Source organism: Mobula birostris, chromosome 1, assembly GCF_030028105.1.
Source record: "Mobula birostris isolate sMobBir1 chromosome 1, sMobBir1.hap1, whole genome shotgun sequence".
In the NCBI taxonomy this organism is placed as follows: Eukaryota; Metazoa; Chordata; class Chondrichthyes; order Myliobatiformes; family Myliobatidae; genus Mobula; species Mobula birostris.
In genome coordinates this window covers 36,550,466-36,574,127 of record NC_092370.1, presented here as the reverse complement: position 1 = coordinate 36,574,127, position 23,662 = coordinate 36,550,466, and the positions used below count along the sequence as shown (strand labels likewise).

At 40.3% G+C, this 23,662-nt stretch overlaps 1 protein-coding gene across 16 annotated transcripts in view; it reads left to right on the top strand.

Moving 5' to 3' along the window:
• sulf1 (sulfatase 1) overlaps nt 1-23,662 on the top strand; it is a 334,301-nt gene that overhangs the window by 171,076 nt on the left and 139,563 nt on the right. For all 16 annotated transcript variants that reach the window (XM_072254128.1, XM_072254097.1, XM_072254088.1 and 13 more), the window contains one exon: nt 17,551-17,787. In XM_072254128.1, the coding sequence (XP_072110229.1) occupies nt 17,616-17,787 (172 nt within the window). In that variant the 5' untranslated portion in view covers nt 17,551-17,615. The remainder of the gene's footprint in view (nt 1-17,550; nt 17,788-23,662) is intronic.

The following is a 23,662-nucleotide window of genomic DNA, read 5'->3' as shown; positions in this document are numbered from 1 at the left end:
ATTTTCAGGAGCTTAATGGCTGACTCAGAAATAGTGGACTGTATACACAATGTCACACTGATTGTTCCCATCACAACAAGTTATATCTTCACTAGAATTATCTGCAAGAAAGGCAAGGTCTCATAATCTACAACAAGCATGTAAGAAATCCGTGTCAAAGAAATATTCTTAAATAACATCTTAAAGTTAGTATATAGGCATAAACAATGGTTAATCAATTTACCAACCCAGACACAGGAGCAGAATTAGGCCAGTCAGACCATGAAATTAGGTCATTTCACCCTCATTCTTCTAAACTCCAGTGAGTTCAGGTCTAGAGCCATCAAATGCCCTACATTCATTAACCTTTTCATTCCTGGAATCATTCTTATGAACCTCTTCCAATGCCAATGAGCAGAAAACTGTTCATAATACTCCAACAGTGGCCTGCCCAATGCCTTATAAAGCCCCAGCATTACATCCAAGTCCACTTGAAGTGAATGATAACATTGAATTTGCCTTCCTTACCACTGACTCAGCTTGAAAGTTAATTTAGGAGCCTTGCACAAGGACTCCCACGTCCCTTTGCAGATCTGATTCTGAATCTTTTCCTCATTTAGAAAACAGTCTACGCCTTTATTCCTTCTACCAAATGCATGACTATACACTTCCCAACAGTATATTTCATCTGCCACTTCTTTGCCCATTCTCCTAATCTATCTAAGTCCTTCTGCAGATTCCCTGCTTCTTCAACACTACCTGTCCCTCCACCTACCTTTGTATCATCTGCAAACTTTGCCACAAAGCCAACAATTCTATCATCCAAATTATTGACGTAACCATGAAATGCCAGCGGTCCCAACACTGACCACTGTAGAACAACACTAGTCACCAGCAGCCAACCAGAAAAGGCCCCCTATATTCCCAGTCTTCACCTCCTCTCGGTCAGCTAATTGTCCATCCATGCTAGTCTTTTTCCAATGATATTAGGGTCTCTTATCTTGTTAAGCAGCCTCATGTGTGGCACCTTATTAAAGGTTTTCTGAAAATTCATGTAAACAATATCCACTTACTCTCCTTTGTCTATCCTGCCTGTTATTTAGCAACATAGAAAATCTACAGCACATTACAGGCCATTCGACCCACAATGTTGTGCTGACCATGTAACCTACTCTAGAAGCTGCCTAGAATGGCCCTACTGCATAACCCTCTAAGCTCTATGTACTCTCTTGAAAGACCCTAATGTATCCACCTCTACCACCTTCGCTGGTAGTGCATTCCATGCACCCAAAGCTCTCAGTGTGAAAAACTTACCTGTGACATCCCCTTTGTACCTACTTCCAAGCACCTTAAAACTATGCCCTCTCGTGTTAGCCATTTCAGCCCTAGGAAAAAGAATTTCCTCAGAGAACTCCAACAGATTTGTCAGGCAAGATTTCCCCTTAAGGAAATAATACTGACTTTGGCCTATTTTATCATGCCTTCGGGTACCCCAAGTAGACTCCAACATCTTCCCAATCAGTGAAGTCAGACTAACTAGCCTATAATTTCTTTTGCTTTCATCCCTTCTTAATGAGTAGAGTGAGTTTTGCAATTTTCAAGTCTTCTGGAACCCTTTCAGAATCTAGTGATTCTTGAAAGATAACTACTAATGTCTCCACAGTCTCTTCAGCCACCTCTTTCATAACCCCGGGCTTTAGTCCATCTGGTCCATGAGAACTACCTACATTCTGACCTTTCAGCTTCCCAAGCACCTTCATATTTAATCTTTTTGCTCTTTATTGCTTTTTTTGCTTGGGTAGTGGGTGGTGGGTCCATATGTCACTACTACAGGGCGTGACGACCCTGCCTTACACGAGTCCTGGGCTCAACTGGCTCCGGCTGACAGTACCCGGTATGGGCCCCTATCCAGGGTTACGGATCCCACTGCCTTGTGAGTATCTTTGGGAGAAGAGAAGGCTAAGGAGTAACCCTACACAAATCTGGAGTGGAGTCCCTGAGGCAGTTGGATGACGTATCATGTCACCTCCTGGCAACTACTGCAGCCAAGTTGATGCCAAATGTACTGCTTCCCATTCCTTTGGACCACATCCGTGAGGCCGAGAAGGGGATCTTGATGTCTGGGCAGCCCAGGATCTCCACATTTATCGCCCAGGTCTGCACCCCAAAATGGGTGCATACATTGTCTACTTAGACAGAATGAGCCATTAATTAATAATTAATTGTTTTTTTTCCAGGAGAATCCAGAGGAAACCTATATAGTTACAAATTCCTAACTTGACTATATTATGTTAGTGCAATTACAATATATGCATCACATTTATTCTGGTTTTATTTTTAGAGCTGCACTTGCAGGAAATTACTTTGCTCACTGGAAAACTTACTTAAAACAAAGTACAACTGTGTATGTATTGATCCATATTATATTCTGGGCATGTGTTGTGTAATGGACATCTCTGTTTATGTCCAAGTAAAGGCTCTCTGTGTATGGAGGGTTCAACAGCAGAGGCTCTGTTCATTTGTACTGTAATACACTCATTCTCTCATCTGCACTTCAATGCACATTTCCCCATCCATACATTTGAATGTGCATCCTGATTCATGGTTTCTTTAATGACTGGTTTCATATATGCAGAAGTTATGGTACAGCTTTCTTCGTTACAAAAAAAGAGTTTGCAGTTATAAAGTTAATCTTTTTTTAGCTCTGTTACAATTGCAATTCAGACCAATAAATGATCACTGTAATACCTCAAGCTGTTTTATGATTTATGGAGTAAGTGGCATGTAATCAGAACAGGATTAGGATACCACAAAAATTGTGGGCTGAAATAATATTTTATGTTATGCAAGAGATTCTGAATTCTCCTGTGATTCACTGTTAGAATGTAATATACCACATCTATACCACAGAGGCCTGTGCTGTCTTAATCAGAAATCTTATATTCTGTAGGAAAAAAATCCACTGCTGAAGAAGCTGCATCAGAGTCTTGAACCAAAGCATCTTCTATGCCTCAGTCTCCACAGATGTTGTCTGACCCATTGAGTTCCTTAGGCAGAATCAGTTTTCACTCCAGATTCCAGCACCTGTATTCTCTTGTGACTCCACCTAATGTTTGATGTCTTTTTTTCACCATTTTTCATCATTATCTGAAAGGTGCAGCAAAAAAAAAGATACAACAACAATGAAAGAAGTTAAAAGATCACATCACAAATACTAACGTGTCAGAGATCAGGGCTTTAATTTATTCCTGATGTGGGGTCTTACCCTGAAATGTCAACTGTTTACTCATTTACAGCGATGTTGCCAGGCCTGCTGAGTTCCTCCTGCATTCTGTGTGTATTGTTTTTGATTTCCAGCATCTGCAGACGCTCTATTTTTGTAATTTATTCTTCCTGGCTTGGAAAACATACATATAGTTTACTGTATATTTTTATATATATATATGTGTTCACCTGAATCTCTCTGGAAGATTACTCCTTTCCCCAACTTGCCCCTGGCTCCCCATTTATCTACAATGTTACATACACTCAGTGCCCCTGTATTAGGTACCTCCTGTACCTAAGAAATTGACCACTGAGAGTATATTCATAGTCTTCTGCTGCTGTAGCCCATCCACTTCGAGGTTCAATGCGTTGTACATTCAGAGATGATCTTCTGCAGACCACTGTTGTAACATGAGGTTATTTGAGTTCCTGTTGCCTTCCTGTCAGCATGAACCAGTCTGGCCATTCTCCTCTGACCTCTCACATTAACAAGCCATTTACACACATAGAATTGCTGCTCACTCACAATCTCTTTAAACTCTCAAGAATGATGTGCATGAAAACCCTGGGAAATCAGCAGCTTCTGAGATTCTCAAACTACCCATCTGCCACCAATAGCCATTCCATGATCAGAGTTACTTATATCATATTTCTTCCCTATTCTGATGTTTGGTCTGAACAAGAACTGAGCATCTTGACTACTTTTATGCATTGAGTTGCTGCCACGTAATTGACTGCATTGCAGTAATGAGCAGGTGCACAGGTGTACCTAAAAAAGTGGTCACTGAGTGTATGTTAAGTATGTTGCAATTGTATCTGGTTTAGTTAAACTCTGCAATGTTCAGAATCAGGTTTAATATTGTTGGCAGATGTTATGAAGTTTATTGTCTTTACTGCAGCAGTACAATGTAATACATAATAATAGAGAAAAAACTGTGATATGCAGTAAGTGTGTGTATATGTATATATAATTGTTAAATAATTAGTGTAAAACCAAAAACTGAAAAACAATAGTGAGGTAGTGTTCATGGGTTCAATATCCACTCAGAAATCAGATGACAGTGGGGAAGAAACTATTCCTGAATCATTGAGTATGTGTCTTCAGACTTCTGTACCTTCTTCCTGATGGTAGCAATGAGAAGAGGGCATGTGCTGGGTGATGGGAGTCCTTAATGATGGATGCTGCCTTTTTGAGGTATCACTCATAGAAACATAGAAAATAGGTGCAGAAGTAGGCTATTCGGCCCTTCGAGCCTGCACCACCATTCAGTATGATCATGGCTGATCATCCAACTCAGAACCTTGTACCTGCCGTCTCTCCATACCCCCTGATCCCTTTAGCCACAAGGGCCATATCTAACTCCCTCTTAAATATAGCCAATGAACTGGCCTCAACTACTTCCTGTGGCAGAGAATTCCACAGATTCACCATTCTCTGTGTGAAGAAGTTTTTCCTCATCTCGGTCCTAAAAGGCTTCCCCTTTATCCTCAAACTGTGATCCCTTGTTCTGGAGTTTCCTAACATCGGGAACAATCTTCCTACATCTAGCCTGTCCAATCCCTTTAGAATTTTATATGTTTCAATAAGATCCCCCCTTAATCTTCTAAATTCCTGAGAGTATAAGCCTAGTCGATCTAGTCTTTCATCATATGAAAGTCCTGCCATCCCAGGAATCAGTCTGGTGAACCTTCTTTGTACTCTCTCTATGGCAAGAATGTCTTTCCTCAGATTAGGGGACCAAAACTGCACGCAATACTCCAGGTGTGGTCTCACCAAGGCCTTGTACAACTGCAGTAGTACCTCCCTGCTCCTGTACTCGAATCTTCTTGCTATGAAAGCCAGCATACCATTTGCCTTTTTCACCGCCTGCTGTACCTGCATGCCCACTTTCAATGACTGGTGTACAATGACACCTAGGTCTCGTTGCACCTCCCCTTTTCCTAATCGGCCACCATTCAGATAATAATCTGTTTTCCTGTTCTTGCCACCAACGTGGATAACCTTACATTTATCTACATTAAATTGCATTTGCCATGAATTTGCCCACTCACCTAACCTATCCAAGTCACCCTGCATCCTCTTAGCATCCTCCTCACAGCTAACACTGCCGCCCAGCTTCGTGTCATCCGCAAACTTGGAGATGCTGCATTTAATTCCCTTGTCTAAGTCATTAATATATATTGTAAACAACTGGGGTCCCAGCACTGAGCCTTGCGGTACCCCATTAGTCACTGCCTGCCATTCTGAAAAGGTCCCGTTTATTCCCACTCTTTGCTTCCTGTCTGCCAAACAATTCTCTATCCACATCAATACCATACCCCCAATACCATGTGCTTTAAGTTTGCACACTAATTTCCTGTGTGGGACCTTGTCTAAAGCCTTTTGAAAATCCAGACATACCACATCCACTGGTTCTCCCCTATCCACTCTACTAGGTACATCCCCAAAAAATTCTATGAGGTTCGTCAGACATGATTTTCCTTTCACAAATCCATGCTGACTTTGTCTGATGATTTCACCGCTTTCCAAATGTGCTGTTATCACATTTTTGACAACTGACTCTAGCATTTTCCCCACCACCGATGTCAGCCTAACCGGTCTATAATTCCCCAGTTTCTCTCTCTCTCCTTTTTTAAAAAGCGGGGTTACTATCTTCACTCCTTGAAGATACTACCACATAATAGTGATCTTGATCCTCCAGTCAAAATACCCCAGCAAGTACACCCCCTCCACTTTAAACAAAAGCTTCTGGCAATGGAATGCAGCACTGTGATGGAAGCCTGGTACAAAGCCTTGCCTTTGCTGCTGTTCTCCCTGCAGTGAATTATTTGTGACTCGATATGGCTTCCTGTGAAGGTTAATGCTGGGCTTGGTTGCTCAGTACTGATACAGGGGCTTCGGATCACACCTTACCGGTACAATGAGTGCAGGCTGTTGTTGGGACAGTAGCCACTCAGTGTATTAGCAGACCATCTGATCTTACTGTCTCTCTCGTTGGATGTGATTGAAGCTGCTGCCTTCTCCTCTCTTCATTTGGTTTTATATTTCTATTCAATACAGAGATTTTCTTTGGGAATGTTGTTGACACAAATCTCCAGCAATGGCCCCTGTTGCTCACAGGTTGTCTCTCCACGTCAAACCATGGTGTTATTTATTCTGGGCCAGTGCTGCAGCTTTTGGAGCTCTTACCATACACCCCAGTCACTCAAGTTCAATCCTGAGCTCTGACGGATTTGTGGTGTTTATGGAAATGATGATTACATAGATTTCCTCTGGGTTTGCCAATCTTATCTCAAGGGTCGTTAAATTAATTAACCATTATGAATTGCCCTTAGAGTGTCAGTGATTGTAAAATCCAGAGACGTTGATGGAAATGTGAAAAGAATAAAGTGGGATTCTGATTAGCGTGCGATTACAGTAAATTAATGCTTAATGGTCAGCATGGATTTGATGGCTCAAAAAAACTTGTTTCGATGTTCTCTAAGCCCGCTCTCTATCTATAATGACTCTTTTTAGCAGTCATCCTATTGACATTCTTGCCCCTGGGATCACATCCTGTCTGTTAGGTGAAAAATCAAAACAAAATCAGTTAAAACCACATGGTATTAAACAACTTAAGATCACAGGATAGCTGGAACAATTTTGCCCCATCGTAAATCCTCCAGCCTCATCAACTCTTCACAGCATGCAATTGTTTCATAAATGATCTGAAGGTTTTGAGCTCCACTATATCTGTAAGTGCACTCTTTCACAATCTTTTTGATATTGATAAGAGGCATAGATCGAATGGACAGCCCTAGACTTTTTTCCAGGGTGGAGATGGCTAACAGAAGAGGGCATAATTTTAAAGTAATATGGAGGAAAGTATAGGAGAGTTTCCAGAGGTATGTTTTTTACAGAGTGTGGTGAGTGTGTTGAACATCCAGCTGGGGTGATGGTAGAGGCAGATACATTAGAGGCACTGAAGAAATCCAGAGATAGGCATATGGATGATATAAAATAGAGGGCTATGTAGGAGAGAAGGATTAGATTGATCTTAGGGTAGGTTAAAAGGTTGGTGCAACATTGTGGGCTGAAGGGCCTGTACCGCTGTATGTTCTACGAAACATAGAAACATAGAAAACCTACAGCACAATACAGGCCCTTCAGCCCACAAAGCTGTGCTGAACATGTCCCCACCTTAGAAATTATCTAGGGTTACCCATAGCCTTCTATTTTTCTAAGCTCCACGTACCTATTCAGGAGTCTCTTAAAAGACCCTATTGATTCCGCCTCTATCACCGCTGCCAGCAGCCCATTCCACACACTCACCACTCTCTGCGTAAAAAAACTTACCCCTGACATCTCCTCTGTACTTATTTCCAAGCACCTTAAAACTGTGCTCTCTCGTGCTAGCCATTTCAACCCTGGGAAAAAGCCTCTGACTGTCCACACAATCAATGACTCTCATCATCTTGTACAACTCTATCAGGTCACCTCTCATCCCCCGTTGCTCCAAGGAGAAAAGGCCGAGTTCACTCAACCTATTCTAATAAGGTATGCTCCCCAAACCAGGCAACATCCTTGTAAATCTCCTCTGCACCCTTTCTATATTGCAACAATTTTTATACTTCGGAAACAAAGTACTTTGGAGCACTGAGGTAAAAAACTGCCATATAGATTCATTTAAAAAAAATATTTTGATCTCATTGCATAGACAGAAACTTACTTATATCAGTCCCAAATAGGCCATTTTAGTAATTTATAGTTAAACTATGCTCCTTAGAATTAAACAAAAACATTCATCTTTTTTAATTTCATGGATTATTTTATGCATTGGTAGCAAAATTTCAGAGTTGCAAAATGTACTTCTCTGAAGTTTGAATATTTTCCCTAGGTCATGATGACTAGTTAGAATGGCACAGAAAGTCTAGTCTGTTCAGAAACTGAATCCTTGGAGGGCTGACCTAACTGGGGAGCAGCAAATACCCTACCCTCTTTGTTTTTCTCCTCAAGTGAGTCTTCATCTACAAAAGTTTAAGTACAGATTTGCATGAAATCTATGTATTATGAAGCAAAATTAGCAGAATCCAAGCTCAGCAATGTCACAGCCCAACAGGAGAAGAGATATTAGAGCTAACTTTCTCTCACACCCGGTCCGCAAAGCCTTTGCAAGAACCTATTGTAGTTTAAGGTGACAACAAAAAGATATCAAGTATGGGGAACAAATTGAAATTATTTCCAAAAGAACTCAGCTTCTATGCATTACAATTCTGTCTTCAATGAAATAACACATTTAAAGGCTGAGATGATTTTGATAAATTGATTTAGCTTGTCCCTTAAGGTGTTAAAATCTTGTTTTCTGACACTGTTAGGAGACATGCATTATCTGGAGGACGGTGAATTTTCTTTTCCATTCACCATATAAAATAATAAATGAAAGACAAATGTTATGGTTTTAATGTTAATGGCGATGGTTAAAGCAAAGTTAATTTATAATATATTTTACTTTGGATGCTGAGCCAAAATTATTGGTATAATTTAAATTGAAGGATTGACAATGAACAGGATGCTCAGATTCAGCTTTTATAACTTCTATTACTTGACCCTCTTCTGTCATCAGTCATTTAATCTCCTTTATATCTTATACAGTGCCTATACAATTCCCTACCACTTAATTATAGATCAAGCCTGCAGTGATCTTGTCACATTTGACAGTACTTCATCCAGGCCATTATTGTACATTTCTGTAATCATAGATTGTCCTGACCTGCAATGTCACTGGCAATTTACAAAAAGCTGAAATGAATGATTCTATACTCAAATTCTTATCAGAAGCAGATTTTGTCTGATATTTCATACATTTTACTGAAGAGACTTCAACACAAATAAAGTGGTGGAAGTGTCATCCAATCTGGTAAATATGTTGAAAAACTTCACAATGGAAGCGTCCCACACAGTTCACAAATGATAAATTAAAGTGTTTTGTTTATCCTCATGATTGCCAACAATTGCACATAATGACTGATCATGACACTGACTTTTTAATTACTTAATCATCTACAATTGAAAGAATGAAGGCATTTTGTTCTTTTTAAAGGTCCATGTGAACGTAGCATAATGATCTTTTCTTTCTGTTTAAAGACCTGAATGAAGTTATGGATATCCAACAGAGGTTCACAATTAGATCCCATGCATTGAGTCCCACTGGGTAATTTTATGTTTTTAATATGAAATGTACCAGACAAAAATTAGCGATTTCATTATGCGTGCAGTTAATATCTGTGTGTCAGAGATGTCATATCAAGCTGGAAAAAGAATCAGAATCAAGTTTATTATCACTGACAGAAATCTGATGGATGAGGGGTGGAAGCTGCTCTTAAACCATTGAGTATGAACCTTTAGGCTCCTATACCTCCTCCCTGATGGTATTAAGACAAAGAAGACATGTCCTGGATGGCGAGGGTCTCTAATAATGGATTCCACTTTCTCGAGGTGCTACCTGTTGAATATCTCCTCACTGGCAGGGAGGGTTGTGCCCGTATTGGAGATGATTGAGTCTACATCCCTCTGCAGCCTCCTGCAGTCCTGTGCGTTGGAGCTCCATACTAGGCTGTGATGCAACCAGTCAGAATGCTCCCCACAGTACCTCTGTAGAAACTTACAAGCGCCTTTGATGACATACCAAATCTCTTTAAACTCCTAATGAAGTAGAACTGCTATTGTGCCTTTTTCATGATGGCATCAATGTGTTGGGCCCAGGGTAGATCCTCTAAGAGGCTGACACTCAGCACGCCAGGCTGCGTAAGAGGAAAGAGAAACAAAGTTAATATCTCAGGTCTAAGACCTTTCATCTGTCCTGAAGAAAAGTGAATTGTTGTACTTTCCATGGATGTTGCTTGCCCTGCGGATCATTTTCGGTATTTTCTGCTTTTATTGCAGACTTCTGCATCTGCAGCTTTTCATGACATCAAGCATTTCTGACCACTGCCACCATTTGCAAAACTTTATACCCTCTATTAACTTTGCATGTTGAACAGGAGGGATCCCAGATCAACATAATATAACATGTTAAGTGTGATTAACTATTTGTGGGCTAAATACTAACTACTTCCTCCTAATTTCCATGACTCTACAAATATCTGGTAGTTTGAATAATTGCTTCCAGTTGCAAACGTCTGCTGCTGTGACGTGCTTAAGGTTTTTTGATGGTCTTAAGGCATCTTTGTAAACTAGTTGCTCCCCAGATGTAAGTGTATTAATGGACATTCCCCATGGAATGTACTAAGTTTAGAAGAACGGGCAGAGGACATGCAGAGCGGACAGGTTGCATAAGAGGATTGTAGAATAAAATTTCAGCAGGAAGTCTTCTTCATCCATAGAGGTTAAAGAGTGATCCTCCTTCCTATACCATGAAGTTTATGAGCGTATGCATCTGTCTGCATTTCACTGCGCATTTTATATTTAATTATTTCAAGAGAGGCTCTTCTCGTTCCCTTTAGGTAGCTTGCTAAAATTCAGGCTTGTTTTTTTTCTTCCCACACAATATTTGGATGGGGGGGGGGGTGGGAGAAGAAGAAGGAAGGCAGAAAAGAATAGAAATAAGTATAGAGTATACAAAACTGCCAGCAGTTTGTGTCTTTGTCATTGGCATTTCTCTTTGAGCCAGGACTGGTTCCCTAGCTAGATGGTATTAGTAGAGATTTGCTCAGGTGTTTCCAGACTGGTAGAGTACAGTCTGATTGGAGCAGATGGTCTGTATTGTTTCATGGAACCCTGTTTACAGATAGTTTGTAGGTTTATGAGGGGGAGACTTTAATTTCTCGAGGACCCGTAGGTCAGTTCGTTTTGAGAAATGGGCCAAGTTACCCTACATGCAGTTCATTAGCTACGATACAAGGCAGGCTTGGAATCAGCAAGGATGGGGAGATATTAGTCACAGGGATACAGCAATAGTTTTCTAAAGAGGAGGGAGTAATATTGCCTTCAAGCTTAAGCGTCTGGTGCAGGTCATTTCAAGTTCCCTTCTCGTTCACATATAAACTTGTCTGTCCTCAGCCTTTTCCACTGCCGTAGTGATGCTAAGTGCCAACTGGTACAAAACCTCATATTCTGCTTGGATAGCTCACAACTTGAAGATAAGAACATTGAATATTTCTTTCTCACACCATCAGTTCACTCAGGTTCTCGGTCCTTCTGATCACCCTTTTGGTTCCTTCCTCCTTCATCAGTCCCATTCCTGTTTGCATCTGCCCATTCACCTTCCTTTACCTGGTTCTGCCTGTCAACTATCAGAATCTGTCTCTACTCTCGACCTCCCCTCTCCATCTATCTGGTTCTATCAGCCCATATCCTTCCATCACCCTGTGAGATCTCTGTCTTAACAGTTTATGCACTCCCCACCCCCTCCTTGGTCCAGATGACCCTCATTCCTCCACCCTCTCATATCTGGTAACATCTATCTCTATCAGCCCCAGTCTCTACCCTCCCTTTGCCCTCCAGTTCCATCTGCCTAATTTTTGTTCTATCTGTTTTTCACCTTTCCTCTGCCTGCCACTGTCTCACCCCTCCATCTCACTTCTATGTACAGGACACCCTCCCTGTGTACTCTCAGTCCTGATACAAGGTCTCCACTTAAAACATGGGCTTTCCCTTTGCCTGCAGTGATGTTCCTTGTCCTACAGAATTCTTCCAGCCATTTATATTTTGTTCCAATATTACTACTTCCTTCATTCATTCGTTCCCCCACTTGCCCCCTTCCCTACATCCAGAGAAGGTTCACAAAAATTATCTCAGGAAAGAAAGGGTTAATATATGAGAAGCATTTGATGGTTCTAAGCCAGCCGTTGCTGAAGTTTATAAGAATAAGGGAGGATCTTACTGAAACCTATTGAATATTGAAAGGTGTAGATGAGTGGACATGGAGAGGATGTTTCCTACAATAGGGGAGTCTAGGCCTCAAAATAGAAGGGTGGCCCTTTAGAACAGAGATGAGGAGGAATTTCTTCAATCGGAGGGTGGTGAATCTGTGAAATTCATAACCATAGCTGGTGTGGAGGACATGTCATTGGGTATATTCAAAGCAGAGTTTGATAGATTTTTGGTTAGTAAGGGTCTCAAAGGTTACAGGGAGAAGGCAGGAGAATGGGGTTGAGAGGGATAAAAAAAAATCAGGCAGGTTGGAATGGTGGAGCAGGTTTGATGGGCCAAATGGCCTGTTTCTATACCTCTATCTAACGGTCTTATTTTACTGCTATCATCCAGTATTTACAGATGGCAAGAGTTAAAAATCAGTCTACTAAAAAAACTGTGGGGTGTTTTGGAAACATACTTGCAGTAGGGATTTTGTACCTCAGCAGAGCACCAGATTCTAATTTTCTATTTACTTAATGACCCATTAAAAAGATACTTGCTGTGTTTGTCATGCCTTATGTTCTTTCCCTCTGTCACAAATGTGTATGGAGTTTGCTTGTTTCATTTCAATTTGGGTTTAACTCATGCTCCAGTCAAATAATCAATTGAGTTCCTTGAACAGAGACCAGATTAGTTTGTTGATTTTCTTGCTAATTACTACATTGATAAGATATAATTTGCATCTATAACATCTCCACACATTTATATCTGGGCAAACTGAACAATTGATCCAGAGAGGGTCACAAAAACCAAGGTGTTTCAACCTTAGAGGTTTGCAAAAATTGTTTATGATTCAGGATTTTTCTTAAAAACCTGAATCAAAATCAAAGTTCAATGTAAAATTTATTACCAGAGTACATACATGTCACCACATACAACCCGAGATTTTTTTTCCTGCGGGCATACTTAGCAAATCTATAGAACAGTAACTGTAACCAGGATCAATGAAAGAGCAAGTAGAGCATAGAAAACAACAAACTGGGCAGATATAAGTAAATAGCAATAAATAACGAGAGCATACAATAACAAGATAATTAATGCTTAAAGTGAGATCATTTGTATGGGAACATCTCAGTAGATGAGTGTAGTTATCCCCTTTTATTCAAGAGCATGATAGTTGGGGGTTAGTAACTGTTCTTGAACCTGGTGGTGCAAGTCCTGAGGCACTTGTACCTTCTACCTGTTGGCAGCAGTGAGAAAAGAGTTTGACCTGGGCAGTGAGGATCTTTGATGATAGATGGTGCTTTCCTATGACAGCATTTCATGTAGATGTGCTCAATGGTTGGGAGGACTCTACCCGTGATGTACTGGGCCAAATCCGCTAACTTTTGTATGATTTTCCACTCAAAGGCATTGCTGTTCCACTTTTATGTGGACTTGCAGGTCATTGGGGGGGGGGCAACATACAAGTGTTAGGATTTTAGGGAAAATACTGGAATGTTCATCTTTGCATCTCTTTACATTTTACTGGAGAACAGGCAGTAGTACATTGGCAAGTCATATTCTCAGCTGGAGTTTTTTGTGAGGAAAATTTGACCTGGGGGGGGAAGTTAAATCAAAACAAGAGGATTTTGGGAAGAGAACAATTCTTTGGTTTTGTTCTCAATCTGATTTTTCAGATGAATTTTTTTGTGTGATGTCATTGTGAGCCAAAGCAAATAGTTAAAAATACAGCCTGTTAAAAACAATAAGGACAATAATAAAGTATTAAATGTCGGGCTTTTCTCCAGATTTCAAAAGAAATCTGCCTGGTAGCAAGGGACATTATTGTTCACGTAAATGAACAATCTAGGTAATTCAATGCCACAAGATGGTACTACACATGCTGTAGTTCCAAATCAGCCACAATAGGAAATCCTTCAATGTATTAACAGTGTTGTTGATGTCATTACCAGTAAGATTATATGTTGTTCTCACTTCCAGTAGAACAAAGCAAAGGTATCTCAAATATTTTTTAAAAATATATGGCACAGGCTTTTATAAGACCTTAAGACACAGGAGCAGAAATAGTCCATTCATTCCATCAAGTCTGCCCTGCCATTCAATTATGCTGATTAATTTTCCTTCTCAGTTCCATTCTCCTGCATTCTCCCCATAACCTTACTAACTGAGTACCTATCAACCTCCACTTTATGACTTTGCCTCCATAGAAATCTGTGGCAATGAATCCCACAGAGTCTGGCTGAAGAGATTCCCCACCCCTCCTTGTTCCGTGTATTCTGGGGCTGTTCCTTCTGGTCCTAGACTCCCCCACTATTTTCAAATGTAGGCAGTTCATATGTTTATTGGGATTTGCACTCCAGTCAAAGTGTACTTTTGGTTTTTCTATGTAGTCTAAAGAATAAAGGGTCTTTGAAGTGTTTTTGAAATGTATTTATTTGTTAAAATTGGAATACATCACAATGCATGGGAAGTAGAACAGCGAGCCTGATGATTGCTATCAATGGAACCAATTTCATATCTAGGTATTCTGTTTGGATAAGACAACAGCAAATAATTACAGTGCCATGCTGCCAGAATTACTGCAATACTGTGCATCACTGACTTGATCTCAGTGTAATTTCTTTTAGCTGCAGAGCCAGTGTTTGACATTCCATCAGTGTTTTGTTGTCAAATAAGTGCATAGGTTTCTGAGACTTGCTAAGTGCCAGAAGGCTGTCTCATTGGATTCTGCACAAAAATACCGACATCCTTGTCCCTGAAGACAAGCACAGCACTTTGTCAGTACTAATTCTACAGCTTTACTTCCTACTGCAGTAGGAGAATTGTCTGTGTCGGGATGTCAGGTTTGAAAAGGTCAGCACTGAATGGAGAATTGTTCAGGTTTGAGGATGAGTGATACGGATCTTCGTCTCCCACAGCTGAACAACTTCATCCCAGGTACCCCTGGCTTTCCTCCAGCTTGGAAATGATGCTTCAGGCTGCAGAACTGTACGGGTGATCTAAAGCCAGTAGATTTGGCTGTGATTCTGCTTTCTTTTGCATTGTCACTGAGGTATGATTGTCTGGCATTTGTAACTACATACAGTGAGGGATTATTTAAAGTCATTGGTGCCAGTGTTTACTCAATGCAGTTAGAATAACTGCAGTAGTTGGATCAACAGTATCTGCGAAGTTTGCTGTACAGTACTAAATGAAGGCAGTGAGGCCCAGCTCACTCAACCACTGAGGTTGTTCACTTCCAGACACCCGGTTCATTTTCTGAAAGTAAGTGACACTGAAGATCCTTTGCATTTCAATTTTTTCGCATTTTAATAAGTTGTGAGTACTGCACTGTTATTTGACAGACTCCTTTGGAAGTACGTACTATATTTTTGCTGAAAGTATTTCCCTATGTGACTGTCAAGTAAGACCTCTTGGAAATGACTTTAATGCTCCTAGATTGCTAATTTTGTTTTGGGTGTAGCCGCTGTGTAGGTTTTAAAGTAGATTCATTTGCAGAGAGGGTTTGTTCTTGGTTTTAAATAGCATCAAATAAACTATGGCAGAAATATATTTAACTCTTTGAAGTGGTTTTTTGCACTAGTGTACTTTCATACATCTAATGTAAAACCGATCACACTCACTGATAAGCAATACCATGGTGGATTGTCTGTGACTTTTTCGATCCTTGTGTCTTGAAATACTTTTAGTGTAGGTTTCTAGATCTTGCTTCGATTGCTGTGCCCATTATTTAAGTAGTAGCTATACTGTGTAAAAGCTCCAGCGTCAATCACTTAGCCTTCAAGTGCAAAACAGTTGCTTGACCACTGAAGCTTGTAGTGGTCAGCCCCGCAATAGCTGCTGCATGCAGTGTTACTTTGTTATGCAGTTGTAATAATAATGTGTTCCAGATTTTCAGAACATTTACAGACTTCATTCTGTAAACCGTGCTGGTTTTGAAGTCCGAATAAAAAGAGCTGAAAGTAATGGGGAATATTCAAAGATGGGGGATACTTTTATTTTGCTGTTCTAAAGAATCAGGTCACCTCTTTCAGTAATGGATTCTGCTGCAACTACACATATGCTGGCATCAATTTTTTTTAATAATGGTATTCTTAGTGCATGCTGTCTATTTTCCTTTTATTTAAGTAGCTTTGATCTCACAAGGCTGGCTGCTCTAATAGCGGCTATTCATACTAGAGCACAAGGACAAAATCCCAGGTGTGAGAACCCGGGCTTGAGATGAAACTCATTAAATGCTCATTTAGGCCATTTGACGGAGAATCTCATGTGCCATTTCCTAATTACTCCACTTGCAAATGTTAAATTATAATGGACTTCTGCCCTTCGAAGGAAACTGGTATAAATGTGCACGCTGGCCTGAGTGCTCTTGTTAAATAGTCTTTCAGTAAGTCACTAATCACTTTGAACTTTGAGCACATTCAGATTTCAATGCAAAGAATTCTCAAATGTGTACAGCTGCCAGTGTGACAGCTGAGTGCTGGAAATGTCAAAGTGGAGCAAGTTACCTTTGGTCTTAGGCCCCATCAATCAATTCTGAAGCAGTTAGATGGATTGTGGCTAAATCAGCCTCTCCCCTCCCCCTCTTGTGCATTCTAGGGCTCATGGACATAAAACTATTTGGCCAGTAGGAGTTGAGGGAGCACTGATTATTGCATGTGGATATAGGAAAGGGTTAAGGTATGTTTGATAGAGACTGCATGGGTCTTAAAATGATGCATGCTCAACAAAACCTCATTACACAGTGAGTTCATGTAGATTGGATTATTGATTTGGGAGTTTTGGTGATACAGAGAAAGATGATCACTGTCACTTGATGTGTTTCTCCTGGAAACGGTAGTTTCAGGATGTTTCCCACTGCATGGTAGGATTTCAGCCATAAATAAGTTATTTGTGCTTCTATTGAGAGGACTGATATCGTGCAGGTGCATAGTTGGGTTTTTGCACTGAGTATCAAAAACCTTCTAAGAATTCCACTTACTACTCCTTTTCATAATATCATTGTAGGTTTGTCAGGATAACTATAGATTCATAAAGTTCACATTTTGAGGAGAAATATGGATAAAGAAGGGAATTATTCAGTTAGTCATTCTGATCCTTTTAAATGTATTAATGCAAAACATATGTAGCCTATTTCCTGGCTTCATATTGGTTTTAGAAGCAAGTAAATTCTCTGGTGTAGTTTTTCACTAATTATTGTTGTGTTTTAGTGCCACGGCAACCTGACAAAGATTTTCTGTAACAGTTATTCTTGCAGTGTTTATTCCTGTTCCGTGTTTATCGCGTATGTTATGTACAGCATCTCTCGTCACAGCTCTTTAATAAAATGTTCATTTTCAAGGGCAGCTATTTTGTCATAAACTCCTGCACATGATTTCATTTTAAAATCTCTTTTAACCTCTTCAAATTTGGTTATAGGCAGCAATATATTGAAGCTGACTCGTCTCTAATTTGTTCCATCTTAATTACAGATCACTTGGCGACAGACGGTGAAACCAAAGATACTTGCTGCTGTGTTGTCAAACATTCTGACATAATGAAAATCTCGCCAGTTGTTCTCTTCTTGGTTGTGCTGAGTACTGAGCTGATGGGAGTCATTAGCTCAAGCTTAAAGCCACAGCGGTTTAAAGGACGTGTGCAGCGTGACCGAAGGAATATCCGACCTAACATCATTCTTATTATCACGGATGATCAGGACGTGGAGCTAGGTAAGAAAGTTTCACCTGTGTTTGCATTCCCCCTCATCTCCTGAAGTCAGGCCTGCTGCTTTTAATTTGTCAGCCCTAGTAAATAGTGTAGCAAGGTTGTTTGACAATAAGGGGCACCACAACTAAGCTTGTATGTGCAATTCCATAAGGGGACACTGGAAAGTGATTAAAGGCAGCAACCAGAACTGCTTTATATTCCTTGACTTAGAGGTACTGAGGCTAACATTAGCATTCCATCTGCCACCTTGTTTTAAATCAGGGACTTATCAGCCAACTCAGCACAAATCAAGGATGTGTTCTTCAATTTACAATTGGTTAGACACACTGAAGGTAATTTTGCCTTGTGCAACTTGTGAGAGTGAATTAGCAAAATAAAACCCTTCCATTGAAATAAAAATCAGAAGAATTTTAATGTGGATTGTTGATTTCCTTTTCCTCTCTTTACATCCTTCCTGCAATTCAGTATCGTCTCGAATGAGCCTTCAGGGAAGATGGAAAATAATTTCAGCCTTAATTTCAACTATTACGCAAAGGAAAATCAGAATAAGTGCAAAATAGGTATTTGTTATTGCTTGTATTTGTGACAGGAAAAAACAGTTATAATATAGCATTTATACTTTCATGACTTTCCTTTTTGTTAGATTTATAGAGAGGAACTAATTCAGGACCATGCACATAAGATATCTAATTATCATAAAATCCTCACACATTGTATGTGTTTTCTTCTTGAACTTAACATGAGATTACCTGGAGTGTGTTGCCATTAAAGTTGACATTTATAGATTTTGCGCTGTCCAAAAAATCAAGTGATATAGAGTTAGCAGAGGAAAATAGACTGACACAAAGGGTCAGCCGATTATACTGAATAGCAGTGCAGACGTGAACGGCCGAATGGTTCACTCGTGCTTCCATTTCTTATGATCCTTCTAGGCGTCATTTACAGTATTTAAGCACAACATGCTGCCTTTTACCCAGACACAGAACTTGATATGTTGATATTATTGTCCTCATCAATGCTGGAATACAATGCTTTACTCTTGACACTGGAAAGTTGTGGGCACTGATCCAAGTTCTCATCATTTTTAATATATTGATGCATGATGATAAATTGCTACTAAGCAAATAGCTGATGTGTATACCAACAGTACAAAAATTAAAATATCTCATTCATCTGCTTTATATGCTTGGTGTAGATTTGGCCGATCAGCTTGGAAGGCATCGTTTGATGAATGTTGTAGGATGCCTACAATTATGTTGAAAGTGATCACGCTAGAGCAAAGGAATTACATAAAATGCTGGAGGAACTCAGTGGGTCAGGCAGCATCTGTGTAGGGAAATAGATAGTTGACTTTTCAGGTTGAGACCCGTCATTTTGGACTGTCCGTTTCCCTCCACAGATGTTGCCTGATCATCTGAGTTCGTCTAGCATCTGCAGTCGTTTTATGTGGTCACATTTGGGTAACGCAATAGCATATCAATTAGCATACTGCTATTACAGCACCAGCTATATGATCAGGGTTCAATTCCTGCCGCTGCCTGTAAGGAGATTGTACTTTCTCCCCGTGACTGTGTAGGTTTCCTCCAGGTGATCCAGTTTCCTTCCACACTCCAAAGCGTATGGCTAGGAGTAGTGAGTTGTGGGTATGCCGCGTTGGCATTGGAAACAAGACAACACTTGAGGGCTGCCTCAGACAATCCTCACTGATCTGATTTGACACAAGTGGTACATTTTATTGTATGTTTTGATGTACATGCAACAAATAAAGCTAATTTTAATCTTAGTCTTACAGCAAAGACTAGTCTGGGTTGTAATACAGAGTTACGTGTAATCTTCAGCTGGTCCAGGCCTTGCTGGTATAAATTGTGGTGACTTCGTAGTTAACTACTTTGTTCATCCTACTTCAGATATGTTGGTTGTGTCCTGTTATTGTGATTACTTTGTGGAAAGCTGTATGATCAGAATGGGGTTTGCATGATCAATTGTGTACAGAGTCAAAGTGACCAAAGGAAGCTAGGGATCTGGATCCCATTAAAGGATGTAATAGCTTCTTCTTAGGAAGTCCCAGAGGATTGAGGATCTCTTGCTTCCATTCTGTAGCGGCTGATGAGGCCAGTATGGTAGACTCTTCCACAGATAGTGCATGAAGTATCTTACTGAGCAGGTGGGTGGGTAGTTTGTGAGGTGGGCCTTCTATTTGCTGCTGATGCTTGGATTCAAAGTTTACTGTACCATTATGAATGCTCCCACTCCATCTTGAGCAGTCATGGGCCAGGGATTCCCAGTCATCGTCATCACTGGGGAGATGACATTTTTCCATGGTGACTTCAAACATATTCTTGAATTGTTACCTCTTCTCCTAGAAAAGCTTGAATTAAAGTGGTTGTTTTGGAAATCAGTTTTTAGTCTTGTGAAAGATGTCTTCCCAAAAAAAGCCAACAGTGTCTGTCAGGGCTCAGTGCTGAGTGGATTTTCCTGAGAGAGGACACTGATATTGGTCAATTTATTTTTTCAGTGAGTTTGGAGGGTTTCATGGTGATAGTATTAGTGGTAACTTTCAAGTGCATTGAGGTGCCTGCTGTATTGAGTTCAGGTCCCTGAAGCATATAGGAGAGGAGGCCAGTGGACAATGAAATTTATGCCATGTTTAACATTTTGATCTTCAAATACCATTTTTGTCAATTAACCAAACATTGTGCTGGTGCATTGAAAGTGATGATGAATTTCATCATCATTGTTTATATTTGCATTGCGTCTCTCTGTGAAACTTTATTATTGGAAGGCCATGTCATGCAGTTTGGATGGGAATGTTTTGCAGTGAGAGCAGATTTTTAAATGTCTTTCGTTCTGTGGATGCTGATTGTTGGAGCCATCCTCTACATAGTTTGGTGAAGAAGTCAACAAGAGGCATAGAGGTTGGCCTGATGATCTTGGTTTTGGGACCCTTTGCAGCTGTCGATTAAACAATTTCCCAATATTCTGACAACACACATCAAAGTTGCTGGTGAACGCAGCAGGCCAGGCAGCATCCCTAGGAAGAGGTACAGTCGACGTTTCTGGCCGAGACCCTTCTTTGATGTGTGTTGCTTGAATTTCCAGCATCTGCAGAATTCCTGTTGTTTGCGTCCCAAAGTTCTGAAGCAGCCTGAAGGCATAACCAGGATGCTCACAGAGGCACCTTGGATCAGGAAGTTGTCAAACGTTTTGGGGCAGTGGGGGTGATGGAGGAGGAGAAATTTAATGTGGTAAGCTGTTGGAGATTCAATAATTAGGGGAAATGATAGTTTTCATTGTAAGCTTGTTGGAAATCACACATACATGTTAAATAACTGGTGTCAGGATGAGAGAGCAACTTAGAAAAGAGTGAGTGCGACGTCTTCAAAGTAAATTACAGAAGAGGAATGCAATGGTTTAAAACTCTATTTGCCTGTAAATTAGCATAGTGATAAGTGTGGTTGAGAGGTGAACACACACCTGAAGAAATGGTGTGCGGAAGATGGATTCCATAGGTAACAGTACTGGGACAGGGAGGGACAATTTTGTAGAAACAATTTTTACCAATGTAGTACTTGTCGCAGTCACTACGCTGGATTTTGTAGATAACATTTGTTCTATCAGTCACATTTTGTTGTGCTTTGAGTTTTGATAGGCTCCTCCTCAGATTTGCAGTGGGTTTATGAGCAACTGTGATGTTGTGTTGCTGGAGCAGTCTTGCTGTCGTATCTGAGATGTTCTTTACATTTGGCAATGCAATTTGTTTATTCATTGTTCATGTAGTTTGTATATTTGGGTTTCTGACCTTGAGGTATCTTCAGGTGAAACTTTGAAGGTTGGTCAAACAGGAAGAAAACTATCCACCAGGCTACACGAGCATCAGCCAGCGAGCAGAAGACACAACTCACTCTCACTAGTATCAGTTCATGAAGACAAAGAAGGGCACCCTTTCAACCGGACAACAGCCAGAGTCTTGACTCAAGCAAGAACAAGAAAAGAATGAAAATTTCTCGAAGCGTGGCTCTCCAGAGAAGGATGCATCAACAAACACATTGACATACATCTGGTATATTAACCCTTATGGAGAAAAGAGAAACAACAACATCACCAATCAATGAATCGCCAGTAATCTCAGGATCCGGACAGCAAAGCAAACACTTCTAACGGATGTCTCTCGAAGCTAGCCAGTCAGAATCTTCTACTGCTAAACTTTTCAATGTTTTGTACTAGCCAACCAGATCACAACACCTAGTCAATATCCATTTGGACCCCGGAGGGGTATATGAGCCGGCCTTCTGAGGAGACAACATCCTCAACTGCGCATTGATGATGGCTTCTTGATTGGAGCCGAAATGTCTGCAAACATTTTGCCAGGCTTGGTGATCATTTTGCCAAGCTTTGCCAAATTTATAATATTATGCAGTATAGAGAAGAGAAAAGGAAAGAGTAGCTTCAGTCATTCAGAATTACTTCAATTACACAAAATCGAAGAAAGAGAAAATTGGAAATGGGCTTTCTGGTAATTGCATTAAGGAAAGGTAAACTTTATAGATGTTAAAAATTAGGCCAGTATGTAGCAAACAAAACAATTTTAATGGGTGATTTAAAGTTTTACGTGGATTGAGTTAAAACAGGGTAGCTTACATTACTGTGGTAATGAATTTCTTGAATGAGTTCAATCTAGTTTGCTACATCAGTGTATTTTAGAATCAGCAAAGGGGATGCCCATATTAGGAATGATTCATGAAGCAGCCTAATGATGTGTGCATGTTTATTTAATTGGGTCATGAATTTAAGTGAGTTTAGTGAAAAAAAGGAAAAATCATGAAGCAGCTACAAAGTTTGTAAATATGGACTGATGAAGGGCCGGCCTAAAACGTCAACTGTTTATTCCTCTCCATTGATGCTGCCTGACCTGCCAAGTTCCTCCAGCAGTTTGTCTGTCTTGCTCTGGATTTCAAGTGTCTGCAGAACCACTTGTGTTTTCTTACAGACATAATTAGATCTATTTGCCAATGAAGAAGGCCACAAATAGCTGAATGAAGAAGGACAGAGAGATAAAACTAATCAAAATAATCACAAAACCTACAGAGTGGGAGAAACATAAAGAGCAGCAATGGTGATAGAACAGTCCAAGAAACAAAAACAAGGGTATGTGAATAGGAATTGCCAAAGAAGTTTAAAATCAGCACAAATATACTTTGTAATTATATTAAAGAAGAAATAATTGGCAGGAACAATGGAGGCCTTCTGAAAATAGCAAAGTTGTAAATGAAGATAGGAAGTAGCGGCTTTCAGGTACCAATGCATGATGCAGCATGGTAACATAATGGTTAACACAACGCTTTGCAGTACAGGCAACCCACATTCAATTCCCACCGCTGCCTGCAAGGAGTTTGTACGTCCTCCCCATGTATCCACCGGGTGCTCTTGTTTCCAAAGTCCAAAGCCATACTGGTTGACAGGTTAATTCATAATTATAAATTGTCCCAAGATTAGGCTGGTGTTAAATTGGGGGTTGCTGGGAAGCTGTGAGGGCTCGTTAGATCCCCAGTAAAAAGATAATCACTATCCATTACCTCACTTTGGGTCTCCAGACCTGTGGTGATCCACTCTCATTGGTGAACTGTTGTGGTTGTTGTTAACTCCAAAATTCTGTGGAATAATTTACATCACCAAACATTTCCCCTTTGAGAGGCACAGGGATGGCTTTAGTCAGAACCAGTTTAGTTCAGCTGGTCCTAGCTGCTCATTAATTGGACCAGTGGATGTTTGCAAAGGCAACGCACATATGCAGCTTGGCATTAAGTGAGCACTGAAATCATGCTGATGAGCCACAGTGCCCAAGTATTGTGATCTGCACTGGGTCAAATTGGCAGGGGT